This window comes from Staurois parvus, unplaced genomic scaffold, assembly GCF_062004578.1.
Source record: "Staurois parvus isolate SC_StPar_1 unplaced genomic scaffold, SC_StPar_1.0 ptg001150l, whole genome shotgun sequence".
Lineage (NCBI taxonomy): Eukaryota > Metazoa > Chordata > Amphibia > Anura > Ranidae > Staurois > Staurois parvus.
Window position 1 is genome coordinate 1,250,001 of NW_028318946.1, and position 24,028 is coordinate 1,274,028.

The 24,028-nt window shown below is 36.1% G+C and overlaps 1 protein-coding gene across 1 annotated transcript in view; it reads right to left on the minus strand.

Moving 5' to 3' along the window:
• The window catches only part of LOC149439175 (angiopoietin-related protein 5-like), a 32,531-nt gene extending 15,089 nt beyond the window's left edge, over positions 1–17,442 (minus strand). Inside the window, exons 1-2 of the mRNA XM_089659339.1 lie at positions 17,382–17,442; positions 2,121–2,212 (exon numbers count right to left, since the gene is read on the minus strand). Coding sequence (XP_089515465.1) covers positions 2,121–2,212; positions 17,382–17,442 — 153 coding nt within the window. The remainder of the gene's footprint in view (positions 1–2,120; positions 2,213–17,381) is intronic.
• Positions 17,443–24,028: the final 6,586 nt, after the last annotated feature.

The window sequence follows — 24,028 nt, forward strand, 5'->3', positions numbered from 1 at the left end:
ATACAGTTGCAAGAAAAAGTATGTGAACCCCTTGGGATTACGTGGAGTTTTGCATGAATTGGGCATAAAATGTGCTCTGAACATCATCTAAGTCACAACAATAGAAGAACGCAGTCTGCTGAACATAATACTACACAAACATTAGATGTTGCCATGGTTTAATTGCACATAACATGTAAACATTCACAGTGCAGGGAGGAAAAAGTATGTGAGGCCCTAGCTTAATGACTTCTCCCAGAGCTAATTGGAGCCAGGAGTGAGCCAACCTTGACTCCAATCAGTGTGATGATATTGGATGTGTTGCTGACAGCTGTCCTGCCCTTAAAAAACACACACCTGTTCTGGGTTTACTGGTTTCAAGAAGCACTGTCTGATGTGAACCATGCCTTGCAGAACAGAGCTCTCAGAAGACCTACGATCAAGAATTGTTGACTTGCATGAAGCTGGAAAGGGTTACAAAAGTATCTCCAAAAGCCTTGATGTTCATGTGTCCATGGTAAGACAGACTGTCTACAAATGGAGAAAGTTTAGCACTGTTGCTACTCTCCCTAGGCGTGGTCGTCCTGTAAAAATGACTGCAAGAGCACAGCGCAGAATGCTGCATGAGGTAAAGAAGAATCCCAGAGTGTCAGCTAAAGACCTACAGAAATCTCTGGCACATGCTAACATTTTTGTTGACACATCTACAATAAGGAAAGCATTAAAGAAGAATGGAGTACATGGTAGGACACCACGGAGGAAGCCATTGCTGTCCAAAAAGAATATTGCAGCACGTTTGAAGTTTGCAAAAGAGCACCTGGATGTTCCACAGCACTACTGGCAAAATATACTGTGGGCAGATGAAACCAAGATTGAGTTGTTTGGGAAGAACACACAACACTATGTGTGGAGAAAATAAGGCAAAGCACACCAACATCGAAACCTCATCCCCACTGTGAAACATGGCGGAGGGAGCATCATGGTTTGGGGCTGCTTTGCTGCCTCAGGGCCTGGACGGATTGTTGTCATTGATGGGAAAATGAATTCCAGAGTTTATCAAGACATTTTGCAGGAAAATGTACGACCATCTGACCTCCAACTGAAGCTCCGCAGAGGATGGGTAATGCAACAGGACAATGACCCAAAGCATACAAGTAATTCAACAAAACAATGGCTGCAACAGCACAGAATACGCCTTCTGGAGTGGCCCAGTCAGAGTCCTGACCTCAACCCGATTGAAATGCTGTGGCATGACCTTAAGAGAGCGATTCACACCAGACATCCCAAGAATATTGCTACACTGAAACAGTTTTGTGAAGAGGAGTGGTCCAAAATGACTCCAGATCGTTGTGCAGGTCTGATCTGCAACTACAACAAATGTTTGGTTGAGGTTATTGCTGCCAAAGGAGGGTCAACCAGTTATTAAGTACAAAGGTTCACATACTTTTTCCTCCCTGCACTGTGAATGTTTACATGTTATGTGCAATTAAACCATGGCAACATCTAATGTTTGTGTAGTATTATGTTCAGCAGACTGTGTTCCTCTATTGTTGTGACTTAGATAACGTTCAGAGCACATTTTATGCCCAATTCATGCAAAACTCCACGTAATCCCAAGGGGTTCACATACTTTTTCTTGCAACTGTATATATATATGTGTAAAAGGTCTTATATGGTGCCTTTGGTGCGTAGCCGCTGTTATATTACATTATTTCCAGCGCTAACTTATTCCACTTTTATATATATAACTATATATATATGTGTGTGTGTGTGATAACTCACCAAAGCCCCACCCCCAATGGGGTTCTTAAATAATTGTAAAAAAAAAAATTAAATTGTCAAAAAAAATAAAATTCAATGGTTAAAAAAAAATAACAAAAATGAAAAATTACTGACTCCAATGACAGAACTACCATAGTCGTAAAGGCTGCACTTACGACCAGGCCCTGGCATTCTGCCACCATGAGGGGGGTTCCAAGATGGCAGGACAGACATGTTGCTGTGGGACTGTAATAAAGGTCCCGGAAACGGAAATAAAGGGCCCCAGGATCAGCGGGAAGAGCCTCAGTTGGAGGTCAGGGGTGCCATTTATGGTCATAGGACCCTAAAGGTTCTAGGTTTGCTTCTGGTTGTGGTCTTACCTGAAAGGGAACATCAGCTCCAGCTGGTTGAATAAGATAGACTCCACTAGGCGCATTGCTGTTTTGCTGCCATATATCGGTGCAATCAAGTCCTACAAATCAAGAACATTTTTTTTAATTTTAAGCATTGTTGTATTTCAACTACAAATTAACTAAAATATTAATTGCCTTCTTGCACTTTGCATTTTTAAGGCAGCATTTTTTTTATAACATTATATAATGAATTTATTTAATTACTTTAACATCAAACTTTCCCACATGGAAGAAAAATATATTTGAAATACTACAATTTTGGCCATATTCAATATATTTCAATAAATATATTTCAATATATATATATATTTTTTTCTTTCTTTATAATTAACAGTTTTTATTGGTTTTCACATATATATACTGTAGATACATACATCACATATGAAATTTGTTTTTTATAATTAACAGTTTTTATTGTTTTTCACACATATATATATATATATATATATATATATATATATATATTTGTACATACATCACATTTGAAACTTATTTTTTTTATTATATTGAATGTGGACAAAATTGTAGCATTGCAAATATACAGTTGTGACCAAAATTATTCAACCCCCACTGAAATTGAGTGTTTTGGCCAGTTTGACATTGCTTTTGATCATTCAGTCATCTTGCTTACATTTACATTAAAGAGGCACTTGTAGGTCAGACAAATATAACATAACAGTTATAATGAAATAACCACAAATGTCTTTTCTGTGCTCACAGCATTATCAGTTTTATTCAACCCCCAAGTGACATTCAATCTTAGTACTTAGTACAGCATCCTTTTACAGTTATAACAGCTTTTAAACGTGAAGCATAGCTTGACACAAGTGTCTTGCAGCGATCTACGGGTATCTTCGCCCATTCTTCATGGGCAAAGGCCTCCAGTTCAGTCACATTCTTAGGCTTGCGCACTGCAACTGCTTTCTTTAAGTCCCACCAGAGGTTCTCAATCGGATTTAAGTCTGGTGACTGCGATGGCCACTCCAAAATGTTCCAGCCTTTCCTCTGCAACCATGCTCTAGTGGACTTGGAGGTATGCTTGGGATCATTGTCCTGTTGAAAGGTCCAACGTCTCCCAAGCCTCAGGTGTGTGACGGACTGCATCACGTTTCCATCCAATATCTCCTGGTACTGAAGAGAATTCATGGTACCTTGCACACGCTGAAGCTTCCCTGTACCTGCAGAAGCAAAACAGCCCCAAAGCATGATTGACCCTCCACCATGCTTCACAGTAGGCAAGGTGTTCTTTTCATCATAGGCCTTGTTCTTCCTCCTCCAAACATAGCGTTGATCCATGGGCCCAAACAGTTCTAATTTTGTTTCATCAGTCCACAGAACACTATCCCACAACTTTTGTGGTTTGTCCACATGGCTTTTGGCATACTGCAGTCGACTCTTCTTATTCTTTGGAGACAGCAAGGGGGTACGCCTGGGAGTTCTGGCACGGAGGCCTTCATTACGCAGTGTGCGTCTTATTGTCTGGGCTGAAACTTCTGTACCCACATCTGACAAATCTTTTCTCAGTTCCTCAGCAGTCACACGGGGACTTCTCTCCACTCTACGCTTCAGGTAGCGCACAGCAGTCGAAGTCAGCATCTTCTTTCTGCCACGACCAGGTAGCGTTTCAACAGTGCCCTTTGCCTTGAATTTGCGAATGATGCTTCCTAAGGTGTCTCTTGGTATGTTTAACATCTTTGCAATCTTCTTATAGCCATTGCCCTTCCTGTGAAGAGAAATCACCTCTTCTCTTGTCTTCCTGGACCATTCTCTTGCCTTCACCATGTTTGTAACCACACCAGTAAATGTCTAGAAGGAGCTGAGTATCACAGTCATTTTAAAGCTGCCTAATTGGTGCTTATTATGCTTGATTGCTGCTCGGTGACATCCACAGGTGTTTTCAATACCTGATGGAAAGCACCTGTATGAACCTCTGTTCTTCAGAGTGGTAGTCTTTAAGGGGTTGAATAATTGTGGCAATGAAGAAACCACATAAGAACCATTTACTACTGTATTACATAAACAATTGATGTCATTTTAGTTGCATTTGGGTAGTTACAACGTCCTTGTAGGATTTGATTCTGAATACAATTCCAAATGTACACTATAGTCCCTAAACCCCTTTACAGCATTGGGGGTTGAATAATTTTGGTCACAACTGTATGTAAATATATTTGGGAAGAATATTTTAAAAATATATTTCAAATATATTTTTTTTCCCTATGGGTTTTAATAAAATATTTCACATTTAATATTTAAAATTGCTGACCAAAAATATAGCATTATCAGTCAACCCAATAATATTCGCGTAAATATATGTTGCATGTATAATTTTTTTTTCTAAATATATTGGAAATATATTTCTCTTCCATATGGGTGATGTTTGATCCCCTAGATGCAGTTGTATCTACAGTATGTCTTGGTTAGGTATAAAATGAAAGCCACCCCAAATTACGACATTGTTCGCAAAGCCCATTAAATCCATCAAAATACAGATACTTGTGCACGGTTGGTCATAGTTGGGTAAGTATACACTGGCAACCCATATGGAAGAGAAATATATTTCCAATATATTTAGAAAAAAAAATTATACATGCGACATATATTTACCATATATTGGCCTACCCGAATATATTTTAACATGTATTCCAAAAAATGTAAATTAAAATATATTTTCAAAAGGCATATATTTAAAAATATATTTTTTAAAATATTTTCCGTATATTTTTGAACATCTAAAAAAAAATACATTTAAACAGAGATTTTTAAATATATTTGTAAATGCATTCCAAATGACACTTTGAAATATACTTTAGCATGTATTCTGAATATATTTTTAATTATATATTCGCAAATATATTAAAATATATTTTCCAGATATTTTGAACATCTAAAAATAAATACATTTAAACAGAGATTTTTAAATATATTTGTAAATGCATTCCAAATGACACATTGAAATATATTTCAGCGTGTGTTCTGAATATATTTTTAATTATATATTCACAAATATATTCAAATATGTTTTTTAAATATATTGAATATGGCCAAAATTGTAGTATTTGAAATATAGGTCAATATATATGGGAAGAATATATTAAGAATGTATTTTTCAAAATATATTTAAAATATATTTTTCTTCTGTGTGGGAAACCCCGCATAGCAGACACCATTAAAATAGTATCGAATTTACATGAGATCACATGACCTGACTGCCTGTTTCTACTTAACCCCTTGCCTACCGCGCACTTTTACCCCCTTCCTGCCCAGGCCAAGGTTCAGCGCTGTCGCACTTTGAATGACAATTGCGCGGTCATGCAACACTGTACCCATATGACATTTTTATCATTTTTTTTCACACATAGAGCTTTCTTTTGGTGGTATTTAATCATCGCTGGGGGCTTTATTTTTTGCGTTGTAAAAAATAGCAAAAAAGAGCAAAAAATAAAAAGTTTCTTTGTTTCTATTATAAAATTTTGCAAACAGGTAATTTTTCTACTTCACTGATGTGCGTTGATGAGGCTGCACTGATGGGCACTGATAAGCAGTACTGATAGACTACACTGATGGGCACTGATAGGCAGTACTGATAGACTACACTGATGGGCACTGATAGGCAGTACTGATAGACTACACTGATGGGCACTGATAGGCAGTACTGATAGGCAGTACTGATAGGCAGTACTGATAGGCACTGATAGGCTACACTGATGGGCACTGATAGGCAGTACTGATAGGCTGCACTGATGGGCACTGATAGGCAGTACTGATAGGCTACACTAATGGGCACTGATAAGGTGGCACTGATAGGTAGCACTGACAAGGCGGCACTGGTGGGCATTGATGAGGAGCAGGAGTGGACTGACAACTCATGGGGCCCCCGGGCAATAGGGGATCATGGGGCCCCTGTGTCCTTGCCCACACTTAAAGCACACCCAAAAAAGCCTATAAAAAGGTACCAGGGGCATTTAATGGGGCCCCCTACTGACCCTGGGCCCTCGGGCAGTGCCCGAGTTTTCGAATGGTCAGTCCGCCCCTGATGAGGAGGCAGTGATGATGCACTAATGATAGGGAATTAATAGGCAGCACTGATGGGCACTGATAAGGTGGCACTGATAGGTAGCACTGACAAGGCGGCACTGGTGGGCATTGATGAGGAGGCAGTGATGATGCACTAATATGCAGCACTGATGGGCATTAATAGGCAGCACTGATAGGCAGCACTGATGGGCACTGATGAGGTGAGACTGATAGGTAGCACTGATGAGGCGGCGCTAATGAAGCAGCACTGGTGGGCACTGATAAGGTGGCACTGATAGGTAGCACTGATGAGGTGGCACTGGTGGGCACTGATGAGGTGGCAGTGGTGATGCACTGATATGCAGCAATGATGGGCACTGATAGGCAGCACTGATAGGCAGCACTGATGGTCACTGAAGAGCAGCACTGGTGGGCATTGATGAGGAGGCAGTGATAGGCACTGATAGGCTGCGTTGATGGGCACTGATAGGCAGCACTGATTTGCACTGATGAGATAAGACTGATAGGTTGCACTGATGAGGCAGCACTGTTGGGCATTGATGAGGAGGCAGTGATGATGCACTGATAGGCAGCACTGATGGTCACTGATGGGCAGCACTGGTGGGCATTGATGAGGAGGCAGTGATAGGCACTGATAGGCTGCGTTGATGGGCACTGATAGGCAGCACTGATTTGCACTGATGAAATGAGACTGATAGGTTGCACTGATGAGGCAGCACTGGTGGGCATTAATGAGGAGGCAGTGATGATGCACTGATATGCAGCAATGATGGGCACTAATAGGTGGCACTGATAAGCAGCACTGATGGGTGGCACTGCTGGACAGCACTGATCCATTTCCAGCGGACAGTCTGGAAAACAAAGACAGAAATGGCTCTGCGGGGATCCCGACCAGTGCGGGGACAAGGTCATTCAGCGCCCGAGGAAAATATCCCAGACTGCCCCTCCCCCCGCATTCATGACAACTCAGGAATGAATTTCCCATCCTGGGGGTAGATTTCCTCTCACTTCCCGCATCTCCCTCCTTACAAGTCGTTTGCAACTCGAATGTTCGTAGCTCGGGGACTGCCTGTATATAATTAAAAAAAATCTCCCTCCAGATATCCTAACCACCATATCAAAATAAGTCTTTATAAAGTATTAAAAAATATAGATTTTATCTTACCTTTTACTTGACTCTATGGTAAAAAAAAAAATAAAAAAAAATAATTAAGCATTCTTCTACTAATATATTAAAGCCCAAATGTATGCAGTTTGCTATGATTCCTGAAATATATTAAACATTTATATAAAATACTACAAAGAATAACTGAGAAAAAAATGCAGTACATATTATTATTAAAATGTACTATATATAAAAATTAAGTGCTTACCCAGATGGAAAAAAAAATATTTAAAAAATACATTCTTAATATATTCTTCCCAAATATATTGGCATATATTTCAAATACTACAATTTTGGCCATATTCAATACATTTCAAAAATATATTTTAATATATTTGTGAATATATTATTAAAAATATATTCAGAACACATGCTGAAATATATTTCAAAGTGTCATTTGGAATGCATTTACAAGTATATTTAAAAATCTATGTTTAAATGCATTTTTTTAGATGTTCAAAAATATCTGGAAAATATATTTAAAAAAATATATTTTTAAATATATGTCTTTGGAAAATATATTTTAATTTACATTTTTGGAACCCGTTAAATATATATTCGTGTAGGCCAATATATTGTAAATATATGTCGCATGTATAATTTTTTTTTCTAAATATGTTAGAAATATATTTCTCTTCCATATGGGCAGACACAGGCAATAAAAACCTGACAGGGGTTCTAATCCTTCTCCCCCTCCATCCAAAATAAAAAAAAAAAAAGTTTTGTCTTTAGTTATACTTTATTCTACCTAATATTGTTAAAGAGAAAAAAAATTATAAAAGCAAACTCATGTTAAAATGAATTCTAGCATTAAAACATATATCTGTGAATATATTATTAAAATATATTCTGAGCACATGCTGAAATATATTTCAAAGTGTCATTTGGAATGCATTTACAAATATATTTAAAAATCTCTGTTTAAATGTATTTTTTTTTTATGTTCAAAAACATCTGGAAAATATATTTTAATATTTTTGTGAATATATTATTAAAAATATATTCAGAGCACATGCTGAAATATATTTCAAAGTGTCATTTGGAATGCATTTACAAGTATAATTAAAAATCTATGTTTAAATGCATTTATTTAGATGTTCAAAAATATCTGGAAAATATATTTTAAGAAATATATTTTTAAATATATGCCTTTTAAAAATATATTTTAATTTACATTTTTGGAACACGTTAAAATATATTCGTGTAGGCCAATATATTGTAAATATATGTCGCATATATAATTTTTTTTTCTAAATATGTTAGAAATATATTTCTCTTCCATATGGGCAGACACAGGCAATAAAAACCTGACAGGGGTTCTAATCCTTCTCCCCCTCCATCCAAAATTAAAAAAAAAAAAAGTTTTGTCTTTAGTTATACTTTATTCTACCTAACATTGTTAAAGAGAAAAAAAATTATAAAAGCAAACTCATGTTAAAATGAATTCTAGCATTAAAACATATATTTGTGAATATATTATTAAACATATATTCAGAGCACATGCTGAAATATATTTCAAAGTGTCATTTGGAATGCATTTAAAAATACAAATATATATAAAAATATATATAAAAATCTCTGTTTAAATGTATTCTTTTTAGTTGTTCAAAAAACATCTGGAAAATATATTTTAATATATTTGTGAATATATTATTAAAAATATATTCAGAGCACATGCTGAAATATATTTCAAAGTGTCATTTGGAATGCATTTACAAATATATTTAAAAATCTCTGTTTAAATAAATTTTTTTAGATGTTCAAAAATATCTGGAAAATATATTTAAAAAAATATATGCCTTTGGAAAATATATTTTAATTTACATTTTTGGAACACGTTAAAATATATTCGTGTAGGCCAATATATTGTAAATATATGTCGCATATATAATTTTTTTTTCTAAATATGTTAGAAATATATTTCTCTTCCATATGGGCAGAGACAGGCAATAAAAACCTGACAGGGGTTCTAATCCTTCTCCCCCTCCATCCAAAATTAAAAAAAAAAAAGTTTTGTCTTTAGTTATACTTTATTCTACCTAATATTGTTAAAGAGAAAAAAAATTATAAAAGCAAACTCATGTTAAAATGAATTCTAGCATTAAAACATATATTTGTGAATATATTATTAAACATATATTCAGAGCACATGCTGAAATATATTTCAAAGTGTCATTTGGAATGCATTTACAAATATATTTAAAAATCTCTGTTTAAATGTATTTTTTTATTATGTTCAAAAACATCTGGAAAATATATTTTAATATATTTGTGAATATATTATTAAAAAATATTCAGAGCACATGCTGAAATATATTTCAAAGTGTCATTTGGAATGCATTTACAAGTATAATTAAAAATCTATGTTTAAATGCATTTATTTAGATGTTCAAAAATATCTGGAAAATATATTTTAAGAAATATATTTTTAAATATATGCCTTTTAAAAATATATTTTAATTTACATTTTTGGAACACGGTAAAATATATTCGTGTAGGCCAATATATTGTAAATATATGTCGCATATATAATTTTTTTTTCTAAATATGTTAGAAATATATTTCTCTTCCATATGGGCAGAGACAGGCAATAAAAACCTGACAGGGGTTCTAATCCTTCTCCCCCTCCATCCAAAATTAAAAAAAAAAAAGTTTTGTCTTTAGTTATACTTTATTCTACCTAACATTGTTAAAGAGAAAAAAAATTATAAAAGCAAACTCATGTTAAAATGAATTCTAGCATTAAAACATATATTTGTGAATATATTATTAAACATATTGTGACAGTAGGCAGGTGAAATCACCTGGTTGCGTCCTGGATGGAAGATATATTTGTCCAAGGTTCAGGCTTTATGGGGATTTGTACCACTAGAGGGAAGTGCTGAGTCCTTCAGCACTGAGGTAATGAGCCCAGCTGAAGGTAGTGGGCTCATTAAACACCTCTATAAAACCTCCCAGAGTGCTTAGGGAGTTGCTCCACCCTGGAACCAGATCTGTGCCTGAACTGCCTGGGGAGCTGACCTGTTATCTGTGTGCAGAGAGACCAAAGCCTGTGTGGCTAACCTCCCAGTACTAGCAACTAGGTATAGCAGCAGGCTGTACCTAGTGGGTAGCTAGGGAAAAGCTGTTGTTGCAGTAAGTAGCCAAGTTGGCCAGGATTTATTTTGATGTCTCTTTTTGTTTATCATTTTTTCTGTAAATATTGTAAATAAATTGCACCTGTTTGTTTTCACCTCCACTATTGTTGTGCTGTGCCTATCTTTTTGTGTTGTGCACCCATCCAGGGGGTCACACACACCCGCTGCCGAGCTAACCTTGTTACAATATATTCAGAGCACATGCTGAAATATATTTCAAAGTGTCATTTGGAATGCATTTACAAATATATTTAAAAATCTCTGTTTAAATGTATTTTTTTATTATGTTCAAAAACATCTGGAAAATATATTTTAATATATTTGTGAATATATTATTAAAAAATATTCAGAGCACATGCTGAAATATATTTCAAAGTGTCATTTGGAATGCATTTACAAGTATAATTAAAAATCTATGTTTAAATGCATTTATTTAGATGTTCAAAAATATCTGGAAAATATATTTTAAGAAATATATTTTTAAATATATGCCTTTGGAAAATATATTTTAATTTACATTTTTGGAACACGTTAAATATATATTCGTGTAGGCCAATATATTGTAAATATATGTCACATGTATAATTTGTTTTTCTAAATATGTTAGAAATATATTTCTCTTCCATATGGGCAGACACAGGCAATGAAAACCTGACAGGGGGTCTAATCCTTCTCCCCCTCTATCCAAAATTAAAAAAAAAAAAGTTTTGTCTTTAGTTACACTTTATTCTACCCAACATTGTTGAAGAGAAAAAAAATTATAAAAGCAAACTCATGTTAAAATGAATTCTAGCATTAAAACATATATCTGTGAATATATTATTAAAATATATTCTGAGCACATGCTGAAATATATTTCAAAGTGTCATTTGGAATGCATTTACAAATATATTTAAAAATCTCTGTTTAAATGTATTTTTTTTTTATGTTCAAAAACATCTGGAAAATATATTTTAATATATTTGTGAATATATTATTAAAAATATATTCAGAGCACATGCTGAAATATATTTCAAAGTGTCATTTGGAATGCATTTACAAATATATTTAAAAATCTCTGTTTAAATGTATTTTTTTTTTATGTTCAAAAACATCTGGAAAATATATTTTAATATATTTGTGAATATATTATTAAAAATATATTCAGAGCACATGCTGAAATATATTTCAAAGTGTCATTTGGAATGCATTTACAAGTATAATTAAAAATCTATGTTTAAATGCATTTATTTAGATGTTCAAAAATATCTGGAAAATATATTTTAAGAAATATATTTTTAAATATATGCCTTTGAAAAATATATTTTAATTTACATTTTTTGGAACACATGTTAAAATATATTCGTGTAGTGTGTCAATCAGCTTGTCTTTGACTGTTTATTTGTTGTTGTGCTGTCTATAATAAAATTAATTGCAAAGAAAATATATTCGTATAGGCCAATATATTGTAAATATATGTCGCATGTATAATTTTTTTTTCTAAATATCTCTAAATATATTGGAAATATTTTTCTCTTCCATATGGGTAAGATTGCAATAAATGGTTGTTCATATTCTATTTTCTTTGCTACCTGACTACTTTGTACGATTTATATTTGAATTATTTCCCATAAAAATTAATTTAAAAAAAGACTGCAATAAATTATTAAATTTTTTCTTTTTAATAAATGTCTTAACGTTTTCGACTCTTGAATAAAAGTGAAAGCATTTTTACTTGTATAAGGAAGTTAAATGAGGCTATACAAACCTGTGATCTAATTCCTTGTAAACACAAACTTATTAGAAAAATATTGCTGAATAGTCTGTAGTCTGTCATGCTGTCACTCTGAAAAAATAAAATCGAAAAAATAGAATACATTTAAATGTGTAATATTTCATAGCTAAGCAGCATACCCAACAAAGTATTAGAAAAAAAATTTAAAAACAAACTATTAAAATTAGTTATAGTGTTACAACATTTTTACATATTTACAGCATATTATATCTAAAAAAAATGAAATTTTTAATAAAAATTGTTAAAAAAAAAATAACTTAACAAGATAAGAAAAAAGATAAACAAATACAAAAATTTTAATTCTTACCTTTCTATAAAATATTGTCTCCAGTTCCTTTTGGTTCTCTTTCTTCCCTTTCAGTGTTATCCTTTTATACAACTGTAGGCTAAAAAGGAGGATTTACAACAACCAATGAGATGACTGTATGAGACTGGTCAGGCTAGAAAAATTTTAATCTGATAATTACAAGCATTTAGATTTAAATAGAGTTTCACAAGAAGAATTGATCAGTATCTGCTTTATTATATGTGTCGCTTTTTAAAAAAATTATTATTAAGCCTTCAATTGTGTTTCCATCAGATTTAAATAATTAAACAATAATGAAAAATAAAATTCTGATCTCCGTTTTGCTTTATTATTTGCCTACATATTTACAATATTTTTATTAATACGCTTTATATTTTGTATTCAGAAAATAAAATCTTTGAAAAATAAGGAATTAAATTATTTCTCCATTACATGCTTGATATTATTTATGATTATTTGTAAGGAAACATTTACATAATTCTGCTGTAAAAGAGGCCCTGGTCTTCAGATAATATTGTGTGTATTAAAATTAAGGTACTTTTGGTGTGCAATGGACTTTAATTATCTTAAAAAATCTCTGTTCAGCTATTCTGGACCTTATAAGTCTCTTTTTTCAGAAAAAAAAAACAATAAAAAAAAATACTAAAAGCTGTAAAGGACACAAACAACATTCAAATACACCCAAATCTAAATAACTAAATACTCAATAAGCCATAAAAAATAAACTAAACTATTAAAAGTGTGATACAAAACTCTCCATCTAAATAAAGTAATTTTTTTTTTTTTTTGCTAGAAAAAGACAAATACACAACTAACACCAATAGACCAAACCAATAAACTAATCAAAATAATAATTAAAAACTCAAATTATTTATTCAAAATGCTCTTTTTAAGTAAATTTAAAAAAATAGATTTAAAAAAAAAAATAGATTTTCTTAAATAAAAAATAGATTTTTTTAAAAAGAAAAAAATAGATTTTGTTAAAAAAAAACGAAAAAAAAAAACTAGGGTTTCTGTATCTGTGAAATCAGCAATTTTTCAACAAAATCAATTTAGCCTAAATCACTGGGCTTAACCTCACCCTGGACTCTAAGACCTGGATGAATGTAAGTGGCAATCGACAAGATTAGGGCATTAGTCCAGACAAAAGCCTACAAGATGAATCCACATGAGTGGTGGACATAGAACTCAAGGAATGTACTAATCTGAAAGGAAAGGTTTAAAGGCTTTGGTGAGGGATGGGTGGACAGTTGACTCTCCTGACCATAAATGGGAAAATAGAGATTACGATTCCAGTTTGACCGGTGTCTGATTGATCATATAGCCAGTGCAAATAATGTGATAACGTGAACCAGTTTGACCAATGTCTGATTGATCGTATAGCCATTGCCAATAATGGGATAACTTGAACCAGTTTGCCCAACCCACCACTTTGGCCAACCAGTTTGACCAACCAACCAGTTTGACCAGTGTCTGATTGATCGTATAGCCATTGCCAATAATGGGATAACTTGAACCAGTTTGCCCAACCCACCAGTTTGGCCAACCAGTTTGACCAACCAACCAGTTTGACCAGTGTCTGATTGATTGTATAGCCAGTGCCAATAATGTGATAATGTGAACCAGTTTGACCAACCCACCAGTTTGACCAACCAGTTTGACCAGTGTCTGATTAATCATATAGGCAGTGCCAATAATGTGATAACGTGAGCCAGTTTGACCAACCAGATTGACCAGTGTCTGATTGATCGTATAGCCATTGCCAATAATGGGATAACTTGAACCAGTTTGCCCAACCCACCAGTTTGGCCAACCAGTTTGACCAACCAACCAGTTTGACCAGTGTCTGATTGTATAGCCAGTGCCAATAATGTGATAATGTGAACCAGTTTGACCAACCCACCAGTTTGCCCAACCAGTTTGACCAGTGACTGATTGATCCTATAGCCAGTGCCAATAATGTGATAACGTGAACCAGTTCGACCAACCCACCAGTTTGACCAACCAGTTTGACTAGTGTCTGATTGATCGTATAGCCAGAGGCAATCATGTGATAACATGAGCCAGTTTGACCAACCAGTTTGACCAGTGTCTGATTGATCGTATAGCCATTGCCAATAATGGGATAACTTGAACCAGTTTGCCCAACCCACCAGTTTGGCCAACCAGTTTGACCAACCAACCAGTTTGGCCAGTGTCTGATTGATTGTATAGCCATTGCCAATAATGGGATAACGTGAACCAGTTTGCCCAACCCACCAGTTTGACCAACCAGTTTGACCAGTGTCTGATTAATCATATAGGCAGTGCCAATAATGTGATAATGTAAAATCAGTTTGACCAACCCACCAATTTGACCAACCCACCAGTTTGCCCAACCAGTTTGACCAGTGTCTGATTGATCCTATAGCCAGTGCCAATAATGTGACAACGTGAACCAGTTTGACCAACCACTTTGACCAACCAGTTTGACCAGTGTCTGATTGATCCTATAGCCAGTGCCGATAATGTGATAACGTGAACCAGTTCGACCAACCCACCAGTTTGACCAACCAGTTTGACCAGTGTCTGATTGATCGTATAGCCAGAGCCAATAATGTGATAACGTGAACCAGTTTGACCAACCCACCAGTTTGACCAACCAGTTTGACCAGTGCCCGATTGATCATATAGCCAGTGCCGATAATGTGATAACGTGAACCAGTTTGACCAACCCACCAGTTTGACCAGTGTCTGATTGACCATATAGGCAGTACCAATAATGTGATAACGTGAACCAGTTTGACCAACCCTCCAGTTTGACCAACCAGTTTGACCAGTGTCTGATTGATCATATAGCCGGTGCCAATAATGTGATAACATGAACCAGTTTGACCAACCGGTTTGACCGACTTAATGGTGACTGAGATATCAAATTAGCAATGCAATATACTGACAGTATAACTAAAGGCAACCCTTTTTCTTAAATTTTGAGTAGAGTGAAGTGGGATTACAACCCCTGTGAGGTTTTTATTGCCCCCCGATTGGGAGAGTCACCCTTTCTGTTTGTCCTGTCTACCATTACCATCAATAGTGAAAGTTGAAGAAAACCCCAAATTTTCGATTGTCCTCAAACAAATAATAGAGAGGAAAGTTTCCAATGGTGACGCAAGTTCTAGATTCCCCCAGCTTTGGAGGGATTTCCCTTCACTTCTTGTTTTGGCTATGGGACAAGAAGTGAAGGGAAATCTCCCCAATGGGACACAGATGATAAAAAAAAAACTAACGGGGGTTATATATTCCCTTACTCCACCCAAAATGAAAAAAGTTTCCCTTTAGTTCGACTTTCAGACATCGATAGAAAACTCTTTTAAGTTGAGCATGGAAGGGATAAATCATCGTTTGGACTGAATGTTTTTTTTCGGTCGCTGACCATTGACTAAAAATCTTGACAGGCAGATCAAAATGTCTAATTTCTACCTGTCGATCATCTTGTTGACTCATCAGAATTGTAAGAAGGTTGTCAATTTGTTGCTGTAAAAAAATGTAATCCATCACTTTGACTGACTGGAGATATAATTTATTGATCTTTTATAGCTTCAGGAACCTTTGTCTACTCTCCTGCTTGTCCACTGGATTCCTATGACTGGCCTTGGCTCTGTCCTTGACCACGCTCCTGCCTAGTCTTGCCTTCCTGTGTATGACTTCGGCTGCCATCCTGACTACGCTTCTTCAGGCTGTTCCTGCCAGCCTGATCCTGTTCCTTCCTCAGGTGCCACCTTGCCTGTGGTCGCTGCCCTTGTCCTACTACCTTGCTAAGGGTAGCTGAGGTCCTGCCATCTGTCCTGAACAGATCGGTTGACAGCTATCTGGTTGACTGTAATGCAAACTTTTTCCAGCAGATCTGCCTAGCGGCACCCATGCTTCTTTGAGCCATACGTCAAATCAACCTCAGGTACGTGACAGATTGTTTTCTTCCTTCGTACTAGATGCATTGAGTCAGGATGGGCTCTCCCTAGCCGACACCTTCAGTGTGAGTCTAGGATGCATAGGAACCTTGAGTTGCACCCCTAGTGTCATGTACCTGGTGGAGGAGCCTGACCTCTTACAACTCCTGCTCAGTGCCCTTGATAATGTAGAACAGAAGGAATGAGAGCCAAGAGTGGCAGATCTGTGGTGACAGCCGACAGGTGGAAAGCCCAGATGACCAGGATGCAGGTCAGTTGAGGATGCAGGTGACTGGAAAGTATTAGCAGGACCTTGGCAACCGCAGAAAGCTGGTAGCAAGTGATAGTCACAGGCTGGAGAAGTAGCGGAGTCAGACAAGGGCGGGTCGGGATCTATCAGGCGGTTTAGGTACAGGAAGCCAGCAATTGGGAAGCCAAGTTCAGGCCAGAAGTCAGCAACCATAGGCAGATAGCGGAGGAGCAGGCAAGGCGGAGTCAAAGGGTAAGCTGGGTCAGTGCAGGTGGAGTTCAAGCGAAGTCAAGACAGTCCAGGTTGGCAACAGGATCAGGATACAACGAGCGGCAAGCAATCAGAACGTGGTAGACCAGAAGGCAAGGACTCTTAGTGCAGCAGATGTTTAAATAGCCCAACTGGCACCAGGAGTGCACGCCGGTACGTACAAGCACGGCCGGTGGGCACCCGACATTGGCGCATAGATGTGCGCTTGGGCATTTTCTCTTTTCCCTGACACCTAGTTTTCCAGTGTGTGTCAGAGCCTGGGTCCGAACCCAGGTCTTCTGCAGTGAGTAGCAATGTTTCTTCTTGCTGAGCGACCTGGAATGCTGGACAGCTCCCTTGACAATTATTTGGATGATCCTACCTTGACCTTGTTTGTCATGAGCCTTGAACCCCTTGGTCCTCCTATGAACTTCCTGAGCCATGTCTCCAAGCCATGTCTCTGCACTTCCTGTTTGCCAGATTATTGTGGTCTCCAGCCAGTATCTCGCTCCTTGTCATCTCTGTTATTATCCATATTTTCCTACCACTCGTTATTGACCCTTGGCTTGTTCTCGACTACGCTTCTGCCTGATCCCAACCTGCGACTGCTCCTTACCGACCTTGGCTTGTTTACGGACCACACTTCTGTTTGATCCATACCTGCTTATACACTACTGGACCTCCACCTGCTCACCTCCTGGTGGGGTGATCCGGAGGACCGCGACCTGGTGCTAACACGCAGCCAAATCCATCTCCACCATCAAGAGCTCTGGTGAACATCGGTTGGTACTTAGACTCTGCACCTCGGGTCTGGGGCGGACTGACAACTCATGGGGCCCCCGGGCAATAGGGGATCATGGGGCACCTGTGTCCTTGCCCAAACTCAAAAAAGCCTATGAAAAAGGTACCAGGGGCATCTCATGGGGCCCCCTACTGACCCCGGGCCCTCGGGCAGTGCCCGAGTTTCCAAATGGTCAGTCCGCCCCTGCCTCGGGTAATCCCACTCCTCCGCCACAGTGACCTGCCTGTGTACCTATCCTGCTGGTTTCAGGTGAGCCTTTCCACTGCTATAGCAACTGGTCTTCGAGCCTGACCCCTGATCGTGACAATGTGGCTTTGCATGTGTACACCCCTGGCTGATGCCACCTCAGCTAAAGAGGGTAGCAGTTGGGGAGTGGTAAAAACCAAAGCTGGGGTTTCACCTCTCCCCAACTTTTCATGGGAACAAGCCCTAACTCACCATAATATGTTTTCCCTTTATTGATTAAATCCATACTAATTTTTTTAACAGATGTGATGAGTGGAGCGAGAGAGGGGTGTAATCGGCACTGTAGGAGGACCTAAATTTCCATCACATTGGGGTCAGCTTCTTATTTTGGTTTTCTTTTTCAAGGCCAAAATGATACCAGGATAACCATCTGATATTGTAGATGACCAGTATGAAGGAAGACACACCTAATGGTTCCTTAATAATACCCCAACTAAGACCAGAAGAACTAGAGGCCTACAAAACAAATATCCTTGTGGATTTGGAGCCAAAGATCTGCAATTATCAGCTCACGGTGTTTAGGAAGTATCCCAGGAATTTGGTTATCTCTGGAAGGTGTGGGAACTTATGTCACATGTCCAACGTATCTTGCAGCGGATGTACACGAGTTGGTATCAAAAACTTTCAAGACTAGTTTCGTAACAGACCAACAGATGGCAGCGCAAGGCTGCAGATGCACTTACAGGGAGCACGGACCTTCATAAGTCAGTGTGCCAAAAGCCATCGTCCTGTGTACATCGGGAGCTGTGTGACTGAGTTTTGAGTGACACGTACACTTCGAAAACAGAAGAACATCACTGGAAGACGATGAGAGATCAGGAAGAACTTCAATGGGCTCAACCCCCCAAAATGTTGAATCCATGTTACGACTGTTCCGTAACAGCCAACAGATGGCAGCGCAAGGCTGCACACGCACTTACAGGCAGCACCGACCTTCATAAGTCAGTGTGCCAAAAGCCATCTTTCTGAGTTTTGAGTGGCACGTACGCTTCAAAAACGGAAGAACATCACTGGAAGACGATGAGAGATGAGGAAGACCTTTGACGGGCTCAACCCCCCAAAATGTTGAACCCATGTTACGACTGTTTCGTATGACACACCGACAATGTCGGCGATGCTGTGGATTGTTCTCCGACGGTGGTCATGCACAAGTTACCAAATGGTTTTGATATTTTTGGGGTTGAGCTTGTTGAAGGTTTTCCTGATCTCTCATCATCTTCCAGTAATGTTCTTCCACTCTTGAAGCACACATGCCACTCAAAGCACATCGAACGACTCATTGCAGCAGGCCCGGATGTGGACAAAAAATAGGTCCAGCATTTTAGACTGAGCAGCCAACTTCAGGGGGAAGGGTGTGAAAGGGCATTCGCAGGGGGCAGTTGGTGACAGAATATTCAAGGAGTTGGTCCTCCGCACTGTAATATAAAGGGGCACTGTGATATAAAGGGGACTGCACTATAAAGGGGAACTGTATTGATTAGTGTATTGATCACAGTGCCCCCTATATATTCAAAGAGATGGCCCAATCCAGCAAAAAGAAATCCCTCATCCAGCAAAAAGAAATCCCTCATCCAGCAAAGAGACATCCCTATATACCAAAGAGACAGCCCAGTCCAGCATTGAGACATCCCCATCCAGCAAAGGAGACATCCTCATATAGCAGAGACATCCCAATCCACAAAGAGACATCCCAATCCACAAAGAGATGGGATGTCTCTTTGCTGGACAGGGATCTCTTTGCTGGATGAGAATGTTCCTTCTTGGACTGGGCTGTCTCTTTGCTGGATTGTTATGTCTCTTTACTGGACCCAGCTAGGCAAAGAGACAGCCCAGTCCAGCAAAGAGACATCCCCATGCAGCAAAGAGACATCCCTATATACAAAAGAGACAGCCCAGTCCAGCACTGAGACATCCCTGTCCAGCAAAAGAAACATCCTCATATAGCAGAGACATCCCAATCCACAAAGAGACATCCTAATCCACAAAGAGATGGGATGTCTCTTTGCTGGACAGGGATGTCTCTTTGCTGGATGGGATGTCCCTCTTTGGACTGGGCTGTCCCTTTGCTGGATTGGGATGCCTCTTTGCTGGACCCAACTGGGCAAAAGAGACATCCCCGTCCAGCAAAGCGACATCCCCATCCAGCAAAGCAACATCCCCATCCAGCAAAGAGACAGCCCATCCAGCAAAGAGACAGCTCGTCCTCCATACTGTAGGCGGTGTTAAAGCGGTTAAATAATACTAATAATAATACTTTAAAAATACTTTAAATGACTGTTTGAAACTGCAATAATGTTTTCTCTTTTTAATGAATGTATATATACATGTCTGACTTTAACCCCTTAACCTCCTGGCCCTTTAATCAGTTTCTGATGCCGGGAGGTAGGGGGGGGGGTTATGATCATGTGACCACCGTGAATGGTTTGGATTGGCAAGTGGTGATCCGGAGCTTTCCATTAACTGTTTCAGGAGCACACCGGGCGCACGCTCTCGGCACAGGTTTTATTTAACAGTTTTGTATGCAAATAACAAGCCTCTTGCCCTCAAGGCCCACCCCGCGAGGCCTCATGTTTACGTACTCTCAGCGCTAAGAGGTAAAAATAAAAGTGAAATCATTTTACTTAAAGGAGAAAGTTAAAAGAGGCAATGCAAACCTGCGATCTGATTCCTCAGAAACACAGTGATTATTAAAATATAGACAAATATCTTGCCTTTAGCCTGTAAAAAAAAAAAGAATGGAATATATTTCATGATAAAACAAAACACAAAATAACTAAACATTAAAGACAGAAAAATCACATCATCAAAATGAACAGAAACAAATAAAACAACTAAGATTCTTACCTTCCCAGCACCCAAATTATCTAGTGCCCGGAATCTCAGCTCACTGCCATTCTTTTATATACCAGTAGGCTAGAGGTGGAGATTAACAACAGAAAATGAGATGACTGTATGACCCTGGCATGTCACATGAGAAAACCTTTTACATGATAAATGCTTTTATTTTCGTTTAAATATATATATTTTTTTTTAATAGTTGAACTGGATGGACTTTTGTCTTTTTTCAGCCAGACTAACTGTATTGAATCACAGTAAAAATCTGATGCATTTGCTTCATTAAACGTGCGCATATTTACAATATTTTTATTATGATGCTTTATATTTAGTATTTGTCAGTCAAAATTAAAAAAAACAAAAAAAAAAACAAGCAAATTGTACATGATTTTACATAAGTATATGTGTGTCTCATACCAAGTCCGATCATGTTCTTTTTGAAGTTTAAGTCTGAAAAAAACAAGAAAACAAAAAATTTCTTAATTAAATGTTTGGCATAATTTATGATAATTTGTAAAGAACAATTTACATAATATAATATTAAAAAAATCCTGGCTTAGAAGTTTAGAATCTAATTTTACATAATGCTGAGTGTGTGCGACTTCCTCAACACTTTTGTTGTGAATAAGTTTTGTTAACCACTTCCAGTCTGGGCCAATACTGAGATTCCTCTTCTACATGTAAAAAAAAAATCTAATTTTTTTATTTTATTTTTGCTAGAAGATGCCTTAGAACCCCCAAACATTTATATATACAGTATATATATATATATATATATATATATATATATATATATTAAAAAAAAAAAATATATATATATATATATATATATAAAACGCCTTAGAACCCCCAAAACACACACACGCATATATATATTAAAATTAGAAACTAATTTTAGATAATGCTGAGTGTATGCAACTTCCTCAACACTTTTTTTGTAAATAAGTTTTGTTAACCACATCCAGTCTGGGCCAATACTGACATTCCTCTACTACATGTAAAAAAAAATCTAATTTTTTAATTTTATTTTTGCTAGAAGATGCCTTAGAACCCCCAAACATTTATATATATATATATATATATATATATATATATATATATATTAAAATTAGACTCTAATTTCAGATAATACTGAGTGTATGTGACTTTTTCAACACTTTTTTTGTGAATAAGTTTTGTTAACCACCTCCAGTCTGGGCCAATACTGACATTCCTCCCCTACATGTAAAAAAATTAATTTTTTTTTTTTGCTTGAAAACACCTTAGAACCCCCAAAACACACACACATATATATATATATATATATATATATATATATATATAAATTAGAAACTAATTTTAGATAATACTGAGTGTATGCGACTTCCCCAATACTTTTGTTGTGAATACTTTTTGTTAACCACTTCCAGTCTGGGCCAATACTGACATTTCTCTTCTACACGTAAAAAAAAAAATCTAATTTTTTTATTTTATTTTTGCTAGAAGATGCCTTAGAACCCCTCAACATATATATATATATATATATATATATATATATATATATATATAAAATAAATAATATATATATATATATTAAAATTAGAATCTAATTTTAGATAGTACTGAGTGTATGCGACTTCCTCAACACTTTTTTTGTGAATAAGTTTTGTTAACCACTTCTAGTCTGGGCCAATACTGACATTCCTCTCCTACATGTAAAAAAAATTCAATTTTTTTTTTTTTTGCTAGAAAACGCCTTAGAACCCCCAAAACACACACACGCATATATATATTAAAATTAGAAACTAATTTTAGATAATGCTGAGTGTATGCAACTTTTTTTGCAAATACATTTTGTTAACCACTTCCAGTCTGGGCCAATACTGACATTCCTCTTCCACATGTAAAAAAAAAATCTAATTTTTTAATTTTATTTTTGCTAGAAGATGCCTTAGAACCCCCAAACATTTATATATATATATATATATATATATTAAACAAAATTAAAAAAAAAAAAAAATATATATATATATATATATTAAAATTAGAATCTAATTTTAGATAATACTGAGTGTATGTGACTTTTTCAACACTTTTTTTGTGAATAAGTTTTATTAACCACTTCCAGTCTGGGCCAATTCTGACATTCCTCTCCTACATGTAAACAAAATTCAGATTTTTTTTTTTGCTAGAAAACGCCTTAGAACCCCCAAAACACACACATGTATATATATATTAAAATTAGAAACTAATTTTAGATAATGCTGAGTGTATGCAACTTCCTCAACACTTTTTTTGTAAATAAGTTTTGTTAACCACTTCCAGTCTGGGCCAATACTGACATTCCTCTCCTACATGTAAAAAAAAATCTAATTTTTTAACTTTATTTTTGCTAGAAGATGCCTTAGAACCCCCAAACATTTATATATATATATATATATATATATATATATATATATATACACAGTAAAAAAATAAATAAATAAATATATATATATATATTTATTTATTTTTTTACTGTATGTATATATATATATATATATATATATATATATATATATTAAAATTAGAATCTAATTTTAGATAATACTGAGTGTATGTGACTTTTTCAACACTTTTTTTGTGAATAAGTTTTGTTAACCACTTCCAGTCTGGGCCAATTCTGACATTCCTCTTCTACATGTAAAAAAAATTTATTTATTTATTTTTGCTAGAAAACGCCTTAGAACCCCCAAAACACACACATGTATATATATATATAAATTAGAAACTACTTTTAGATAATGCTGAGTGTATGGAACTTCAACACTTTTTTTGTAAATAAGTTTTGTTAACCACTTCCAGTCTGGGCCAATTCCGACATTCCTCTTTTACATGTAAATAAAAAATCTAATTTTTTTATTTTATTTTTGCTAGAAGATGCCTTAGAACCCCCAAAACATACATATATATCTTAAAATTAGAATCTAATTTTAGATAATACTGAGTGTATGTGACTTCCTCAACACTTTTTTTGTAAATATGTTTTGTTAACCACTTCCAGTCTGGGTCAATTCTGCCATTCCTCTCTTACATGTAAAAAAAAAAATCAATTTTTTTTATATTTTCAATATATTTAGAAAAAAAAATATACGTGACATATATTTACAATATATTGGCCTACACAA